Source organism: Nerophis lumbriciformis, linkage group LG02 (genome assembly GCF_033978685.3).
Source record: "Nerophis lumbriciformis linkage group LG02, RoL_Nlum_v2.1, whole genome shotgun sequence".
Taxonomy (NCBI): domain Eukaryota; kingdom Metazoa; phylum Chordata; class Actinopteri; order Syngnathiformes; family Syngnathidae; genus Nerophis; species Nerophis lumbriciformis.
In genome coordinates, this window is record NC_084549.2 from 34,271,720 (window position 1) to 34,291,404 (window position 19,685).

General features: G+C 41.3%; 1 protein-coding gene across 1 annotated transcript in view; it reads right to left on the reverse strand.

Annotated features, from left to right (window-relative positions):
• Nucleotides 1–19,685, reverse strand: part of plpp4 (phospholipid phosphatase 4) — a 180,494-nt gene that overhangs the window by 72,420 nt on the left and 88,389 nt on the right. Inside the window, exon 2 of the mRNA XM_061961453.1 lies at nucleotides 13,748–13,856. Coding sequence (XP_061817437.1) covers nucleotides 13,748–13,856 — 109 coding nt within the window. The remainder of the gene's footprint in view (nucleotides 1–13,747; nucleotides 13,857–19,685) is intronic.

Sequence of the window (19,685 nt, forward strand, 5' to 3'; positions counted from 1 at the left end):
ATGATATATTGACCTAAACATTATTGTCGACAAACAATATTATTGTCACCTATATGATACTTAATGATAATACATAATAATACTCCAAGTATACCCTTTCAAATGTAATGAACTTGTATATTTTAACATATTTTAAACAAACAAATAATAAGAATAAAATATACTCTGTCTGTAAGCAAAATGTTGCACTTTAATAAAAATCACAACCAACAGCAATAAAATATGTTCTGTCTCAGTTAAGGAGGGACTGAGGGGGCCCTTAAGTCTACACAGCCAAAACAATAAATACAATGGCTAAATAAAGTTATTGTGACCAAAATGATCACGGTTACCATTATTGTTGTGGTATTAATTATTATGCTCAAAAAGTACTTACACACACAGTAAAATATTTTAACTAAGTTGTATTTTTTATTAACTAAAGAATGTTTATCTTCTTCCATTTTGATTTCTAAATGTTCTGGAATGTTTGAAAAAAAAAAAAGTAAATCGTGTGATCAATTATTTCACTTCCGGTTTTTGTGGCGTCATGCAAGTTCAATTACTGTTGAACGGAGTCTGTGTCTGTTTGTTTCAACATATATATTGCGATGTGAATACTGCAGTTCAGTTGTTATGTGTATTTAGAAGTTTGGGGAATGACGTTTCTTAATCTGAAAATACATTAATGTCTCTTTTTTGTACATGTTAGCATTTAAGATAGCTAGCAAGCTAACAGTAGTTGGTCCCCAAAATGTATCAGAGTGTGGTTATCAATCAAATTTTTTTGATCATTTTAATTTAATACGGTAATACTTACCATAACTACCATTCCTTTGTAGTACAAACACTCACAGCTGCTGAAACCGATGAAAAAGAGTGACCACTCTTGTTAGACGTAACAACGCATATACAGTATATGGCGAATATTGAGGCTGGAAAACGTACTGACTTCATATTCGTTTTATCGTCTGGTTAATTGCCTTATCGAAAATCGGCCCAGGCCTGTATCAAATTATTAGAGTTTCCACACATTTTTGAAGGCCCATTTTTAGCTCCAAATTGGAGGGAATTTCATATTGCATAGTGTGTGTTTTGGCAGCATCTTCATCCCGAATCACGAGAGGTGTGCTGTCTATCATTTACAATCCTTATATAAGACATGAACCCATATGTTTTTCTTTTTTCATGCATTCTAAGATGTAAATAAATAACTACATAAATAGTCCGCTAACAATGTAATCAATGTGGGCTTGCTATTTCGCCCACAAAACCCACTTAATAACCATCAAAAATCCATGACCTGAATTTTAACCAAATATTTGTTGTTATTATAAGGTACGCGGACAAACAATTTTTTTTTGCTGGGGATTGATAACGCACAGGTCAGTAACCCTCTGTTGTCTTTACTGTGAGCTGGCCACAATGACCTGCTGCTCCCGCATCATCGCATTTCGGCTCGTCAAAGTTATTCTAGATTATAAATGATGCCTCTCATCTGGATATTAGGAGGATTTAGCCATGAATATAGAAATTGTTCATCTGTGACATTCAATGTATACCTGGAGATGGAGACAAATACACAAACCAGAAAACAGTATCTGCAGGGAGACTTTTCCTTGTTAACCCTCTGTGTGCATCATAATTAATTCTTCATATAAACGGTGTCAATACGTGGTCCTTAGAGTTTGTTTTCCCGGAATGCAAAGGAAAGTTGGCGCGGGCAAGGCGTGAATGTAAGTACATGATTTATTAAAACACTAACAAACTACAAAAAAAAATAAAGCAAACAAAAGGCGCGCACAATGGCGGAGAACAAACTTGACTAATGAAACCAAAAGACTAGCACAAATGCAATTAACTATGAACACGAAACAAAAACACTGTGGCATGGCATGAAGCATGAACTATGGTAAACAGGAATATCATGGGTAGCAGTAGCATGGATGGATAGCTAGATAAGATATATATAATGTCACCAGCACGAACAACAGAAACAGACAGGCTTAAATAGCAGTGACATGATCAGTGAAAACAGGTGCGTGACCCAAAACGTGAAACAGGTGCGTGACATGAGGACAGGTGAAAACTAATGGTTGCTATGGTGACAAAACAAGAGTGAAAAAGCAGAAACTAAGTGTCCAAAAACGAAACTGAACATGACTTAAACAAAACATGATCAACAGACATGACAAACGGGAAGATATGGACATCCTATCAGTCGTCATCACAGTGAGAGCAGACATTGTACAGTAAGCTATCATTTCAATATGTTTGTTCTTTGTATTTCTTGATTAGCACTTAGCAATACTGTTAAATGATGCTTGGTGTTTCACTAAATCCGGATTTGTTTAGCAAAGCTTCTAAAATGTGTAGCTTATCCTCCTTATATTCAGGATCAACAATATACGTTTTTGGATCATAATTTTTCCCAAAGTAATCATTGGCTCTCACAAAATCTGGATGATTTGCATTGTTGTCGGTAAGAAAGGGATCTGTGGTTCCTACCTCTACGTCACGCGATGACGTGTCTGGCTATCTTATTATCTCTCAAAATGGCTCGGGGATCTCTGTGATATTGATACTATTTTGATCAGATCTATTTACTTTGAAACGTTGTAAGTGTTTCAGTGTCATATATAAGATGATAATAGCTTCAATAAAGAGGCAACTTGTTTCTCCACTCTTCTGGTACTTTAAAGTAATTATCAAATAAGGCTGCCAGATCAATTGTTGCAGGTTGTAGCAATACAACTAAAGAAGAGGTCAGCCTGCATAAATTTCCAAATGATGAGATTATAAAAGAAAAATTGACTTCTCCAGTCAAATTTACTTGCGCAAAATAGGACACACCAAGCGGCAGGAGTGTAATTTTCAACAACTATTTTAATGATTGTTACTTCAAATAAGAAGGGTTTTGGTTAGTTTGGATGGATCATTGTTTTCAAGGAGCACCTTGAAGGGGAGAAAGACTGAGTCAAAGCCTGCGGAAAAACTGAGAAAAAACAGCAGACCCAAGAGAAAAAAAAGGTAAAATACTAGTTTTTTATTTGTGTGTCCTCTTCTACTGATGTTTTACTTAAGGTGCTTGAGGAAATGTTGAATGAGCATTAGGAAACACATGCTATGGTGTTTCTGGAAGTGGAGATGGAAGAGCAAGCAAGTCTGGAAATAGCAATTTTTTATATTAACTTTTTGCTCATGATGTCAACCATATCAGTTTTGAAGTAATCATGGACAAGGACGACAAAAACATGCAACTAAGTAATCAAATAATAGTTTTATATTTCCTTATCCACACTGTCTATGCTTGGAAAAGGGCTCCAGTTCTGAAGATGGCGTCACACCAAGAGGGGGCGGCATATCGAGTCTAATGATGGAAACAGGGTGTTCCAAGTACACTTAGTTAAAGTATCTAGCGATTACTCAAAATCTATTGGATGTTATGGGACATGACTGCCAGAATAATTTTCAGGAGCAACAATTAAATGAAGAGAACGTGTTACTCCAATGTATATGTCCTTTAAGATGGTTTCAAGTCTTGAGCAGCTATAATTAATTGAGTCATGCTAATTTATTGTAGCCAAACAATCTTTGCTGCATATTTATAGGTCATTATTCAAAGACAAGTCATAAAAAGTCACCTAATACAGTGTTTTTCAACCACTGTTCCACGGCACACTAATGTGCCGAGACACAGTCTGGTGTGCCCTGGGAGATTATCTAATTTCACCTATTTGGGTTAAAAATATTTTTTGCAAACCAGTAATTATAGTCTGAAAATTATTCGTTGTTGTTGAGTGTCGGTGCTGTCTAGAGCTAGTAACTGTGTAATACACTTCTATATCAGAAGGTGGCAGCCGGTAGCTAATTGCTTTGTAGACGTCGGAAAAAGCGGGAGGCAGCGTGCAGGTAAAAAGGTGTCTAATGCTTAAACCAAAAATAAACAAAAGGTGAGTGCCCCTAAAAAAGGCATTGATGCTCAGGGAAGGCTATGCAGAACGAAACTAAAACTGAACTGGCTACAAAGTAAACAAAAACAGAATGCTGGACGACAGCATAGACTTACTGTGGAGCAAAGACGGCGTCCACAATGTACATCCAAACATGACATGACAATCAACAATGTCCCCACAAAGAAAGATAAAAACAACTGAAATATTCTTGATTGCTAAAACAAAGTAGATGCAGGAAATATCTCTCAGAGGAAGACATGAAACTGCTACAGGAAAATACCAAAAAAAGAGAAAAAGCCACCAAAATAGGAGCGCAAGACAAGAACTAAAACACTACACACAGGAAAACAGCAAAAAACTCAAATTAATTCACGGCGTGATGTGACAGGTCGTGACAGTACACCTACTTTGGTTATGGTTTAAAGTCATATCCAACAATTGCGACAACGACTTTTTACTGTCAACTGAGTTTTGTTTTTTCATGATTTCTGCTGGTGGTGTGCCTCCGCATTTTTTCAACCCAAAAAATGTGCCTTGGCTCAAAAAAGGTTGAAAAACACTGACCTAATAAGCTCAAATGCAGGGGCTCTTCGGAAATTGACCACTTTTAACAGCGTACAATTCGGATTGAAGCAATGTAGATAACAGTGGTGTTCACACAAGTGCATTCAATATTTGCGACAGCGCAAAAAAGCAACAAAATCAATAATGTACAAAAATGATCAACAAAAAAACTATGACCTCAGTGAAAAATTAAATTGACCACATCTATTTGCTTGCAAAAAAACACATTTTGGGTAAAGAGTGCATTAAAATTAATGTGGTCATCTATTCTATTTAAAATTATAGCACAAAGTCAGTGTGTGTGATGCTAACCTGGGGCTACAAGCTCCTGGTGTACCTACTGCTTCCCAGTGGTCATGCTGGTTTTCTCTCAAACTAATCTCTGTCAGTTCACACTCCTCCAATCCCACTTGCCTTACAGGCTTCCATCATTCTAGTTTCATTACCAGCCTCCTTCATCCCCAAGCGCACGTTTCTGTTCCCTAAGCTATAGTTCCGAACACCATAACTCTTCAAATAATGGCCAGGGCCTTTTTGTGCCTCAAGAGCAGATGGTACATGTTCCTGCTGAGCATGTATTAGAGACAAGTCTCCATTATTTTATTTTAGTAGAGTTGCTTATGTTAACCTATGTAATCCTATGTATTTGCCATTACAATTTCAAAGGTACGTGGGTCATAAACAGGTGTTGGTTTCCATAAGAACATTTGGTAAGACCATTGTTTGAATGTATGAATGAGGTTTAGAGTATGATTGCATTGCCCCTGTATCACTACGGACAAGGGGAGGACAATTGAAACTCAAATTGGACACTACATATATCCATGTTTACATTTGTAACCTGCACAATATGCAATATTAAGACTTTTGCTTTAGACTACCACGGGCCTGATCTCTAAGATCCAAATAATTTGTGCTAAACAGCGTGTGGAAAGTAAAAAATTGTGTGTACTATTAGTGGGCGTGTTGCGCTTGATCTACTAAGACTGTGTGTACAATTAAGAATACATTCAAAAGTGGTGCAGAAAAAAATTGGTTTCTCCCTCCACATTGATGTTATTATGCTCTACAACATGTGGGGTTTTGCAATGTCGTTGAACAAAAAACACACACGTATAATATGTAAAAGTATAGAATCGAAATCTATACAACAGAAACTATTTTTAGCACACTGACAGTACACTGTGCACAGAGACGGTGGACCATCACAGCACCGCAGGGCATTCATGCATTCTGAATGGACGCAAGATAAATATATATTTTACATATACAGTCGTGGTCAAAAGTTTACATACACTTGTAAAGAACATAATGTCATGACAGTCTTAAGTTTCCAATAATTTTTACAAGTCTTATTTTTTTTTGTGATACAGTGATTGGACCACATACTTGTTGGTCACAAAAAACATTCATGAAGTTTGGTTATTTTATGAATTTATTATGGGTCTACTGATAATGTGACCAAATCTGCTAGGTCAAAAGTATACATATGTCACACCTGGGTGAAGTCTTGTCTGGGTTTCGTCTGTTGTCATGTTGTCTTGCCATTTCCTGTTTTATTTTGAAAGGTTAACTCTCCCTCTCGTTTCAGGTCACTTGCCCTTCCTCCTGTTTCACTGGTCTGATGTCTCTCCTGATTGCCTGATTGTTCCCACCTGTGTCACACTCCCTCATGTGTATAAATGTCTCGTCCTCCTCTTGTCTTGTGCCAGAGTGTCTCGTTACTTCATGTGCGTACCTCCAGCGGTCCCTTGCCATAGCATTGTCCACAGCCACAGCCACGTTTCTTGTATCTTTTTTGGATCCATGGGAGTATTTTGATTTGTAAATTTTCTCAGGTAAGATTAGCTTCCTAGCATCACCTCCATTGGAGCGGTTTTTGTTATACTTAGTAGTTTTTTGTTCATAGCCCCTTTTTCCCTCCGTAGACGGAGCGTTTTTGAGTTATTGATATTTTTGTTAGTTTAGAGCTCAGGTCAGTTGTGTTTTTATAGCCTGTTTATTTCTCCTGTTTTGGACCCCTTCCCTTGTGCAAATAAATATATTGTCTTAAAATCCTGCATCTGTGTTCAGAGTCCTGTTCTGGTCGTGACAGTACACTCTGGCCAGTATGGACACAGCAGGATCGAAGCAGTGGGCCGCGACCCTTCATGCGCAGGAATCCCGCCTCTCCGCTCATGAGGAGCAGGTGGCAGTCTTGGGCCAGGTAATCCAGGGGATCGCCCGAATCCAAGAGAACTTTCAGACCGCTGTTACCTCCCAGGTGGGCCAACTTGCGGAACAGGTGCAACTTTTGCTCACCCAAATGACCAAGCCTGGTCTCGCACCCCCTGTGCCTGAGCCGCAGCCAGCCCCCATGACTCAGGTACTCCCCACCATTCATAGTGGGGTGGGAGCCCGATTGGCCCCTCCAGAACGCTTTGCGGGCGAACCCGGACAATGCAAAGAATTCATCATAAACTGTGAGATGCATTTGGAGCTCTCGCCCCACGCCTTTCCCACCGATCGTGCTAAGGTGTCTTTTATGATCTCTTATCTGGCGGGGAGAGCAAGGAAATGGGCCATGGCTGAGTGGTCCAGGGGCTCTCACATATGCAGCTCACTCCAAGACTTCACAGAGACTCTCCAAAAGACTTTTGATCCTGTCTCAACTGAGCGCGAAAGGGCCAGTGAGCTAAGTAGGATTTGTCAGGGGAAAGAATCAGCTTCTGATTATGCCATTCGTTTTCGAACACTGGCCGCAGACAGCGGATGGAACACTACAGCACTCTATGACGTCTTCCTCAAGGGGCTGGCCGGCCCGCTTCTGGAGCGACTTCTACCCAGAGACCTACCCGCGAACCTGGACGACCTCATCACCCTCGCCATCAGGACAGACCAACGACTACAGGAGTTCAAGTTTCTCCAAGGAGGCCGTCCGACGGATCCAGACCACCAGCCGCAGTTTTCCCTCACCGCCAGTTCTACTCCAGGTCCTCAACCAACAGTACGGCTTCCCTATTCCCTGCCTGAGAGGGGAGAGGAGCCCATGCAGTTGGGCCGGGCAAGACTCCCTCTGGTAGAGCGCCAACGTCGCCTCAAGGAGGGGCGATGTTTCTATTGTGGGGAGGTGGGGCATCTCGTGGCCGCCTGCCCTTCCAAGTCGACCCAGGTGAGGGATCAGAATCCTGCCTCAAGTGCTACCGTGCGTACCTTGACACCCATTAAGGTAACCAATGACTCTATTAGTGTGGTTATGCATGTTTTAATTGACTCTGGGGCCGATGAGAGCTTGATGGACTGGGGTTTAGCCAAGAAATTGGGAGTAAAAACAAGGGCCATCACACCCCCCCTTAAGGCTAGCGCCCTTAATGGTAGCGCTTTATTCACGATCACCCATGTCACAGAACCCGTAGCCATAGACATTGATAATCACCACGAACTATTGAACTTTTTTTTGTTTCACTCACCAGCACGCACCCTGGTATTGGGACATCCATGGCTTGTTTACCACAACCCCCACATAGACTGGCCCACAGGCAAAATCAGGGGCTGGGGAAGGAACTGCGTGGGGAAGTGTATGAGGGTTAGTGCCCCAGCAAGAACCACCACGAATATAAACTCTGTTTCTGCTCACTTTACCATAGAACCACAGCACCCAGATTTGACGTCAGTACCTCCTTGCTATCACCACCTGAAGGAGGTCTTTAATAAGGTAAAAGCTACATCGCTCCCACCACATCGTCCTTACGATTGTGCTATAGACCTCATTCCCGGATCTACCATCCCCAAGGGGCGCCTATATTCGGTTTCAGGTCCTGAAAAACATGCTATGAAAGACTACATACAGTCCTCACTTAAGACGGGACTCATCCGTCCCTCATCGTCACCTGCTGGAGCAGGGTTTTTCTTTGTATCCAAGAAAGACGGCACCCTGCGACCGTGTATGGACTATAGTCCCCTCAACGACATAACAATAAAGAATCGGTACCCTCTGCCATTAATGTCATCAGTTTTCGATCAGCTCCAGCAGGCCAAAGTTTTTACCAAGCTTGACCTACGCAATGCTTATCACCTCATTCGCATTAGGGAAGGTGATGAGTGGAAAACCGGATTTAACACCCCTAGTGGCCACTACGAATATTTAGTAATGCCTTTTGGTCTCACTAATGCCCCTGCTGTTTTTCAGGCTATGATTAATGATGTGCTGAGAGACTTTTTGGACAATTTTGTTTTCGTCTATCTTGATGACATACTAATTTATTCTGACAATCTGGACATTCACAGACACCATGTCAGCCAGGTTTTGCAACGGCTCCGGGGAAACCACCTGTACGTAAAAGCTGAAAAGTGCAAATTCCATGCCGACACCATCTCCTTCCTGGGCTTCATTGTAGCCCCTGGAAGTGTACAGATGGATCCGGCTAAAGTTAGCGCAGTCGCCAAGTGGCCAACACCTGATAGTCGTAAGAAGGTTCAGCAATTCCTCGGTTTTGCGAACTTCTACAGACGATTTATCAGAGGCTTTAGCGCAATAGCTTCCCCTCTCCATGCTTTGACTTCTCCACAGGTGCGCTTCCACTGGTCTCCGGAGGCAGAGAGGGCGTTCCAGGATCTCAAGCGCCGCTTCACGACTGCACCCATCCTCACGCTACCAGATCCACAACGCCAATTTGTGGTCGAGGTGGACGCGTCGAACGAGGGAGTTGGGGCGGTCTTATCCCAAAGGCTGGAGGCAGATGGCAAGACCCACCCCTGTGCTTTTCTGTCTCGCCGGTTGAGCCCTGCAGAACGTAACTATGATGTTGGCAACAGGGAACTTCTGGCGGTCAAGGTAGCGCTGGAAGAGTGGCGACATTGGTTAGAGGGGGCACAACATCCTTTCATAGTTTGGACTGACCACAAGAACTTGGAATATATTCGAAACGCCAAGAGACTGAATTCACGTCAGGCCAGGTGGGCATTGTTTTTCAATCGTTTTAACTTCACGTTGTCTTACAGGCCGGGGTCCCGCAACGTCAAGTCAGACGCTTTGTCACGCCTCTACGACCCCGAGCCTGCTGCCAAGGTACCAGAGCCCATCCTTCCACTGAACTGTGTGGTTGGAGCGGTCACTTGGCAGATAGAACGAGAGGTAAGGCACGCTAATGGTGAGACTCCTCCACCTAGTGGGTGCCCAGAGAATCGCCTGTTTGTCCTGGTCAGTCTGCGCCCACAGGTGATCCATTGGGCTCACACCTTGCTGCTTACCTGCCATCCGGGGGTCCGGAGAACTATGTTTATGATCTCACAGCGGTTCTGGTGGCCATCCATGGAGGCGGGGGTCCGGGAGTACATCGAGGCGTGTCCGGTCTGCGCTCGTAACAAAACATCCTCTGTGCCACGTGTTGGACTTTTACAGCCGCTGCCTATCCCTTCCAGACCGTGGTCTAACATCTCTGTGGACTTCGTCACTGGCCTCCCGGTCTCAAGAGGTAACACCACAGTGCTCACCGTGGTCGATCGATTTTCAAAGATGACACATTTTATTGCCTTGCCAAAGTTGCCCACAGCCAAGGAGACTGCTCAGATATTGATGCAACACGTTTTTAGAATTCATGGATTTCCCACAGACATTGTATCAGACCGGGGGCCCCAATTCATCTCACGGTTCTGGAAGGAGTTCTGCAAGCTCATCGGGGCTACAGTCAGCCTGACATCAGGATACCACCCGGAGGCAAACGGCCAGACCGAGCGCCTCAATCAACAACTGGAAACCGGCCTCCGATGCCTCGTGTCCCAGAACCCAACAACGTGGAGTTCCCACCTGGTCTGGGTGGAATATGCCCATAACTCCTTGCCTACCTCTGCCACTGGTTTCTCCCCCTTCAAGTGTGTCTACGGCTACAAACCGCCAGTGTTCCCAGACTCAGAGCCAGAAGTTTCCGTGCCCTCCGCCCACGCCCTGGTGCGCCGATGCCGTCGTATTTGGCTTGCGGCCCGACAAGTGCTCGCTCGCCAAGGAGATCGGGTCAAGATAGCAGCCGACCGGAAGCGGCGCCCAGCACCTGATTACCGGCCAGGACAGAGAGTATGGCTATCCGCCAAAGACCTGCACCTCAAGGTTCCCTCCAAGAAATTAGCGCCCAGATTCGTGGGTCCCTTCCCCATCACCAAGGTCATTAATCCAGCAGCAGTACGCCTCCGCCTACCCAGGTCGCTCCGCAGCCACCCTACTTTCCATGTCAGCCAAGTCAAGCCTGCCAAAGAAAGCCCCATGGTCCCAGCCACCAAACCCCCCCCCACCGCCGCTGGAAGCTGTAGACGGAGGACTTCTGTACCGGGTCAAGAAACTTTTAGCGGTACGCAAAAGAGGTCGAGGTAGACAGTTCTTGGTGGATTGGGAGGGGTACGGTCCAGAAGAGAGACAGTGGATTCCCCAACGGAACATTGATGACCCCTCCCTGATCCGGGACTTCTATAGACTCCACCCTGAGGTCCCTGGGCCGTCAGGAGTCGGCCCTAGAAGGGGGGGTTCTGTCACACCTGGGTGAAGTCTTGTCTGGGTTTCGTCTGTTGTCATGTTGTCTTGCCATTTCCTGTTTTATTTTGAAAGGTTAACTCTCCCTCTCGTTTCAGGTCACTTGCCCTTCCTCCTGTTTCACTGGTCTGATGTCTCTCCTGATTGCCTGATTGTGTCACACTCCCTCATGTGTATAAATGTCTCGTCCTCCTCTTGTCTTGTGCCAGAGTGTCTCGTTACCTCATGTGCGTACCTCCAGCGTTCCCTTGCCATAGCATTGTCCACAGCCACATTTCTTGTATCTTTTTTGGATCCATGGGAGTATTTTGATTTGTAAGTTTTCTCAGGTAAGATTAGCTTCCTAGCATCACCTCCATTGGAGCGGTTTTTGTTATACTTAGTAGTTTTTTGTTCATAGCCCCTTTTTCCCTCCGTAGACGGAGCGTTTTTGAGTTATTGATATTTTTGTTAGTTTAGAGCTCAGGTCAGTTGTGTTTTTATAGCCTGTTTATTTCTCCTGTTTTGGACCCCTTCCCTTGTGCAAATAAATAAATTGTCTTAAAATCCTGCATCTGTGTTCAGAGTCCTGTTCTGGTCGTGACAACATACAGCAATGTTAATATTTGGTTACATGTCCCTTGGCAGGCTTCACTGCAATAAGGCGCTTTTGGTAGCCATCCACAAGCTTCTGGCAAGCTTCTGGTTGAATCTTTGATTCTCCTTGACAAAATTGGTGCAGTTCAGCCAAATCTCTGACATGGACTTGTTTCTTCAGCATTGTCCACATGTTCTCAATGGGGTTTAAGTCAGGACTTTGGGAAGGCCATTCTAAAACCTTAATTCTAGCCTGATTTAGCCATTCCTTGACCACTTTTGACATGTGTTTGGGATCATTGTCTGTTGGAACACCCAACTGCGCCCAAGACCCAACCTCCAGGCTGATGATTTTAGGTTGTCTCCAAGTGACTTTCCTGACTTGTTAAAGTCAATGATTCATTTTTTCAGATCTGTGCTGAGTTCCTTTGACTTTCCCATTGTCACGTTTCTAACCGAGTCTAATGACTGCATCACATGAGCCCTATTTAAATGGGTTCAGAGAAGTCAACAGATGTCGTCAATAATATTTACTCACATGAAGTTAAGAGGCCATGCCATGAAGCTAATTTGATTTGATTGGAACTTTTCTACATCACAAAAATTGATGCTGTATGTATACTTTTGACCCAGCAGATTTGGTCACATTTTCAGTAGACCCATAATAAATTCATAAAAGAACCAAACTTCATGAATGTTTTTTGTGACCAACAAGTATGTCCTCCAATCACTCTATCACAAAAAAATGTCAAAATTATTGGAAACTCAAGACAGCCATGACATGATGTTTTTTACAAGTGTATGTAAACTTTTAACTTTATATATATATATATAAAGTATTTTAGTAACATATTTTCTAAAAGAAAAAACGAACACCAATAAATAAAAATGCCAGTGGTCACCAAAATGCATCAATTGAATCTGTTTTAATCAATAGAATAAAATAGACAATATCTCTACTATTTTTATGTATGACTACTCAAATATGTTAACACACATGTTTGATGTATTCTGTTTAGCTGTCTTTTCTGCACAATCCCCTCCTTTTTCACAGCTGATTTCAGACGTACTAAGTGAAGAGGCAAAATAGTGCCCACAGAAAAGTTTCAGGCTCAATAAATCACATTGCGCGTGCTTAGTGATTATATTTGCATCTTGTCTTCCTATTAGTGTGGGCGTTCTGATGATCAGCATATATTTTACATGTTAAGGAAGACAGACACGCTAAATGGATAGCACTCCTTATTTTGTTGACTTAACAGTCATAGTAGATCAGCTTTGTGTGTGCTATCAAGTTTACACATGTTTTAGTACACACAAACATTTATTAACATCAATTTCAATTGTATTCCATAGCTGTTTCTTGTATACCTGCATACTCAGCGTGCTGTGCTGTTAATGTCACTATTGTCTTTCATACTGCACACCGCATTGCTGTTACTGGAACTTTAATTTCCCTAAGGTCACATGTCCATGCGGTCAATAATGTCTAATCTCATCTAATTTTAATCTAATCTAATCCATACGATAGTCCACAGTCATCTCAATAGAAGGAACATGCCTCATTACCAAACGTTACCAATACTAACAGACTTGTAAGATTGGCTATTGTGTTTTTTGTAATTGACTAATATAAGTGAAAATATATTAAAATTTACATTTTATTGTATATAATACATAAAGTTAATAATTAATCATCATTAATTTAATTCAGCACTGCAAATCAACGTTTAAAGACATATTCAAAAACGCTTGATTTTTGTCATAATACACAGCAATCATGGTTTATTGACCAATATTGTTTTTTGGAGCAGTGCAGTTCTTCCTAAAAGAATGTAATGAATGTCAGTGTTTGTCACTTGAATCTGCAAAATGGAAGAGTTATTAGCTTAGGCCTGAGTGCGAATGGTACTACTGTATCTTCTTATTCATAATGAAAGGCTAATCAGCACTATTTTTAACATTCATTAATTATTCATCAGCTTAAGCTAAGACTCATTCAAATCACAAAAACAATAGAATTCACAGTATTAATCATTCCAAAAGGAGGATTTGCCCGCTTCACAAATGAGTCGGAATTAAACCGAGAAAGTGGTTGCGATAGATAGAAATAATGACCAGTCATATGGCGGTGATTAGAGAGGAAATGCATAATCAAACAGAAAGTACTTACGAACATGACTCTCTTAGGAATGTGATCGGACTCAACCAGCGGGTTCTTGTAGAGCCAAAGCTCCTCAGGTTGTATGACTCTTTCAAAGGGCTCTAGAAATTCAGTAAATCTGCAACACAGATAAAACATGTTACAGTATTTGATATCAAATGTCCTGTATGTGGTGTGTATTGTAAATAGCTGGTGACTTTTGTCATCATGCTTACAGGGTGGTGGTTAATAAACATTGGCTGTTTGGCTCTTGGGCAAGGATAAACAAAGCTGAGGCTTCACCAGTGATCACTTTTACTACAACAGCCTGCGGACTGGAGAAAAATTAGCAGGCTCTTCCTCGGCCACATATTATGTCACAGTTGACCTTGTTCTCTGTCATCTCTGCTTAGGTTTTACGTCAGTAGCTTGCTCTCTCTCACAATTTCCGGATAAAATAGTCGATGAAATACACACTAAAGCCACATCATAGAATAATTATAAGAGCACAAATGCAACAGCACAGACATCAGGCAAGCAGGTCTGTCACCTGTGAAAATAATAATGGAATGAGTTCAACTGTGGTATTGACATTTTTGTTTTATTGGCTCCAGAAGTCCGCGATGAGGTGGCGACTTGTCCGGGGTGTTCTGCCTGAGTGCATTTAGGATAGGCTCAGCACCCCCTCGACCCCAAGAGGGACAAACGGTAGGAAATGGATGGATGGAAGTAATTATCGAGCTCGAAAAAATGATGCTGCCTTTTATGTGAGCATGGAGTACAATGGAAAATATACTTTTCTATTGCGTCTACACACATTTAGATCTCTGGATGAAACATATTCGAGTGTAAAGTATAGCTGTATTGTTTAGACTCAACTTCTCTCTGACCTGCGACGCTTACATTGTTCTCATACATTGTTTGAGAAAAAGCAAGAAGGTCTGACTCAACATACTAGTTTCTAGGGATGTCATTGCATAATTGAATATTTGATGATTTGATTCAGTCTGATTCAATTATCAACAGCACAGTCAAAACATTAGCGACAGTAGTGGTGGCAATACTTGGTATGACTGACAAAGTTAGTAATTAAATAATGGACAAGTGACCATCCCAGTAAACAAAAGGTGACAAAATAATCATATTTGCGGCAAAGTTCCCTAGCTCTGAAAAACAACGGCAGCCCAGTGATTCTATCACAAGGCACTGGGAAGGTTTGATTCCATTTTGTAGTTGTTGTATTTTTTGTATATCAAAGTATACTTATATAGTTTTGTAAAATGTCTTTTAGCACTATGTAAATAAAGCGCTATATAAATATGCTTTATTATTAAAAGATTTTATATATATATATATATATATATATATATATATATATATATATATATATATATATATATATATATATATATATATATATATATATATATATATATATATATATACAGGTAAAAGCCAGTAAATTAGAATATTTTGAAAAACTTGATTTATTTCAGTAATTGCATTCGAAAGGTGTAACTTGTACATTATATTTATTCATTGCACACAGACTGATGCATTCAAATGTTTATTTCATTTAATTTTGATGATTTGAAGTGGCAACAAATGAAAATCCAAAATTCCGTGTGTCACAAAATTAGAATATTACTTAAGGCTAATACAAAAAAGGGATTTTTAGAAATGTTGGCCAACTGAAAAGTATGAAAATGAAAAATATGAGCATGTACAATACTCAATACTTGGTTGGAGCTCCTTTTGCCTCAATTACTGCGTTAATGCGGTGTGGCATGGAGTCGGTGAGTTTCTGGCACTGCTCAGGTGTTATGAGAGCCCAGGTTGCTCTGATAGTGGCCTTCAACTCTTCTGCGTTTTTGGGTCTGGCATTCTGCATCTTCCTTTTCACAATACCCCACAGATTTTCTATGGGGCTAAGGTCAGGGGAGTTGGCGGGCCAATTTAGAACAGAAATACCATGGTCCGTAAACCAGGCACGGGTAGATTTTGCGCTGTGTGCAGGCGCCAAGTCCTGTTGGAACTTGAAATCTCCATCTCCATAGAGCAGGTCAGCAGCAGGAAGTATGAAGTGCTCTAAAACTTGCTGGTAGACGGCTGCGTTGACCCTGGATCTCAGGAAACAGAGTGGACCGACACCAGCAGATGACATGGCACCCCAAACCATCACCCAACCATGCAAATTTTGCATTTCCTTTGGAAATCGAGGTCCCAGAGTCTGGAGGAAGACAGGAGAGGCACAGGATCCACGTTGCCTGAAGTCTAGTGTAAAGTTTCCACCATCAGTGATGGTTTGGGGTGCCATGTCATCTGCTGGTGTCGGTCCACTCTGTTTCCTGAGATCCAGGGTCAACGCAGCCGTCTACCAGCAAGTTTTAGAGCACTTCATGCTTCCTGCTGCTGACCTGCTCTATGGAGATGGAGATTTCAAGTTCCAACAGGACTTGGCGCCTGCACACAGCGCAAAATCTATCCGTGCCTGGTTTACGGACCATGGTATTTCTGTTCTAAATTGGCCCGCCAACTCCCCTGACCTTAGCCCCATTGAAAATCTGTGGGGTATTGTGAAAAGGAAGATGCAGAATGCCAGACCCAAAAACGCAGAAGAGTTGAAGGCCACTATCAGAGCAACCTGGGCTCTCATAACACCTGAGCAGTGCCAGAAACTCATCGACTCCATGCCACGCCGCATTAACGCAGTAATTGAGGCAAAAGGAGCTCCAACCAAGTATTGAGTATTGTACATGCTCATATTTTTCATTTTCATACTTTTCAGTTGGCCAACATTTCTAAAAATCCCTTTTTTGTATTAGCCTTAAGTAATATTCTAATTTTGTGACACACGGAATTTTGGATTTTCATTTGTTGCCACTTCAAATCATCAAAATTAAATGAAATAAACATTTGAATGCATCAGTCTGTGTGCAATGAATAAATATAATGTACAAGTTACACCTTTTGAATGCAATTACTGAAATAAATCAAGTTTTTCAAAATATTCTAATTTACTGGCTTTTACCTGTATATATATATAGTACTGGCCAAAGGTTTGGACACACCTTCTCATTCAATGTGTTTTCTTTATTTGCATGACTATTTAGTTGTGTACTTAACAAAAAAAGATGAAATAACTGAAAACATGTCACCTGAAATGTTTTCCACTTCACAGGTGTGCTTCAAGCTCATCCAGAGAATGCCAAGAGTGTGTAAAGCAGTAATCAGAGCAAAGGGTGGCTATTTTGAAGAAACTAGAATACAAAACATGTTTTCAGTTATTTTACCTTTTTTGTTAAGTACATAACTCCACATGTGTTCATTCATAGTTTTGATACCTTCAGTGACAATCTACAATGTAAATAGTCATGAAAATAAAGAAAACGCATTGAAGGAGAAGGTCTGTCCAAACTTTTGGCCTTTACTATATATATATATATATATATATATATATATATATATATATATATATATATATATATATATATATATATATATATATTAGGGCTGACAACGTTAACGCGTTAACGCATGTGATTAATAAAAATAAATATAAATATGATATCGTCTTATCAAATATGAATGGAGATAAATCATTTCCGGGTTAAGGCTTATCCCGGAAGACGTGCACATTTGTTACACAGTCTGTGATGGCCTCGAGGGGCCCCTCAACAAAAGTAGCAGAGTTAAGTTAAACACATGCCTTTGCTAAAGGGACAGCTAGTGCATGTTGGACATCTAACATCTGTGGAGACCAAGTCCTGTGAGAAGATATCATTCATATCGCCACAGTCTTGGAGAGGCAAAATTACGGCAAGGATGAACCAACTGTACTAAACAAACAAGAGCATCAACTTGCAACTGCAAACTAAATGTGAATTTATTTTGCTTCGTGGAGAATGTTGGACATCTGTAAGTAATCACAACGAGCTGGGATCACATTGAACCAAAAAGGAGATCAGCATTGTCATCTGAAAAAGGTCAACAAGCTTGTTAGTTTCAACAACTGTTCAAACTAAAGAAAGGTAAATGGTGCACTATGTTAAGTTATGTATGAGTGTGTTCACTACATTATCGATTAGTAACTGTATCTTATTTGCAAGATGATTGCAAACTGCAAATACTTTCAAACTGCACTTAATTTTTACTATACTTATTTTCACAAAGTTTTGACCAAATAAACGGCTTGCAGTTCAGTGAAACATTTAAAAAAACGTTCATGTATGACATTCTGACTACTAAATTGCATTTGTACACAAATATTGAGGTATATTCTTCAGCAAATGATAACCAGTGATTAATCATGATTAATCACAGGTTTAGAGTGATTCATTTGATTAAATAAAATAATCTCCCGACATCCCTAATTAATTAAAAAAAAAATATATATATATATATATATATATGTCTTAATAAGGTTATCCAAAAAATAGTGCTCGATACCGTAGTAGAGCGCAATATATGTATGTGTGGGAAAAAAAAATCACAAGACTATTTCATCTCTACAGGCCTGTTTCATGAGGGGGGGGTACCCTCAATCATCAGGAGGTTTTAATGGGAGCATTCGCATACCATGGTTTATATAGGGCACAGAGTGGGTGGGTACAGGCTGGCCTAGGGGCGTGGTGATTGGCTCATGTGTTACCTAGGAGGTGTTTCCGTCTATGGCGGCATGTTGTTACAATTTCGCTGCGCTTGTTGAGGGATGACAGGTCTGGACGGTAAATAATAAACAGTTTCTCTTTCAAGCATAGGTTGCATCTTTTATTACCACTATTGTAAGGTGTGCTGGATGCAAGAATTTGCCATGTTATTGAATATTCAACATTATTGTCTTTGAGGTCCCAAATGTGTTTGCTGAGTTCTGTGGTATTTCGCAGGTTTTTGTTCCTGAAAGAAGCCTTGTGATTGTTCCATCTGGTTTTGAATTCACCCCCGGTTAATCCTACATATGTGTCGGATGTGTTAATGTCCTTGCGTATTACCTTAGATTGGTAGACAACTGATGTTTGTAAGCACCCCCCGTTGAGGGGGCAATCAGGTTTCTTTCGACAGTTACATGCTTTGTTGGTTTTGGAGTCGCTCTGACTGGGGGTCGACGGCTCATTTGCAATTGTTTTGTTGTGGTTTGAGATGATTTGTCGTATATTGTTCATGCAGCTGTAGCTCAATTTAATGTTGTTCTTGTTGAATACTTTTCTTAGGTTGTTGTCTTTGGGAAAGTGTTTGTCAATCAGATTGAGGAATTTGTGTCCAATGTTCGTTGAGACGTTTTTGCTGTATGGGGGGTTGTACCAGATGATGTCGTTTCGTTTTCTGTTCTTTTTTGGCTGGTTTCCTGGTGTGGGTTCATAGGTGAGGGTGAAATTGTATCCGCTTTCATCAAGGGCTTTTTGGTACGGGGGGGTTGCTTGGTCAAATTCAGCTTTGCTAGATGACAGCATCGATAGCCTTTTATTGATTCCTGTAGGTATTCTTTTCGTGGTGGTGGGTGGGTGGTTGCTGTCATGGTGCACGTATTGGAGTGTTGTGTTGGGTTTCGTGAATGGTTGGTAGCTGTTATTTCTCAGGTTGAAAGTGACGTCAAGGAAGTTGACGGTTTGCTTGTTGGCTTCAATCGTGATCCGTAGGCCGTTCTCTTTGAAAATTTGGCATATGCGCTTCTTGGTATTCTCGCTGCTCCTTGGCGAGGCGCGACACACTGCCAGTCCGTCATCACGGTAAATACCAAGGTTCAGATTGAGGCTAGCGAGCTGGGAGAGGAGGAAACTCCCAACGAGTTCACACGTTTCTGCTCCGTCAAAACTTCCCATAGTGACGTCAAATGTTGCATTGTTCTTTTTTTGCCATGGTGTACTGTTGTGGATGAGAATGGAGTTTTTTGCGTGGATGATGATGTTTCTTTCGTTGCCTGTGATTGAGTCGTAGTCTGAGGCGAAGTCTAGTGCTTGAGTCAGTAGGT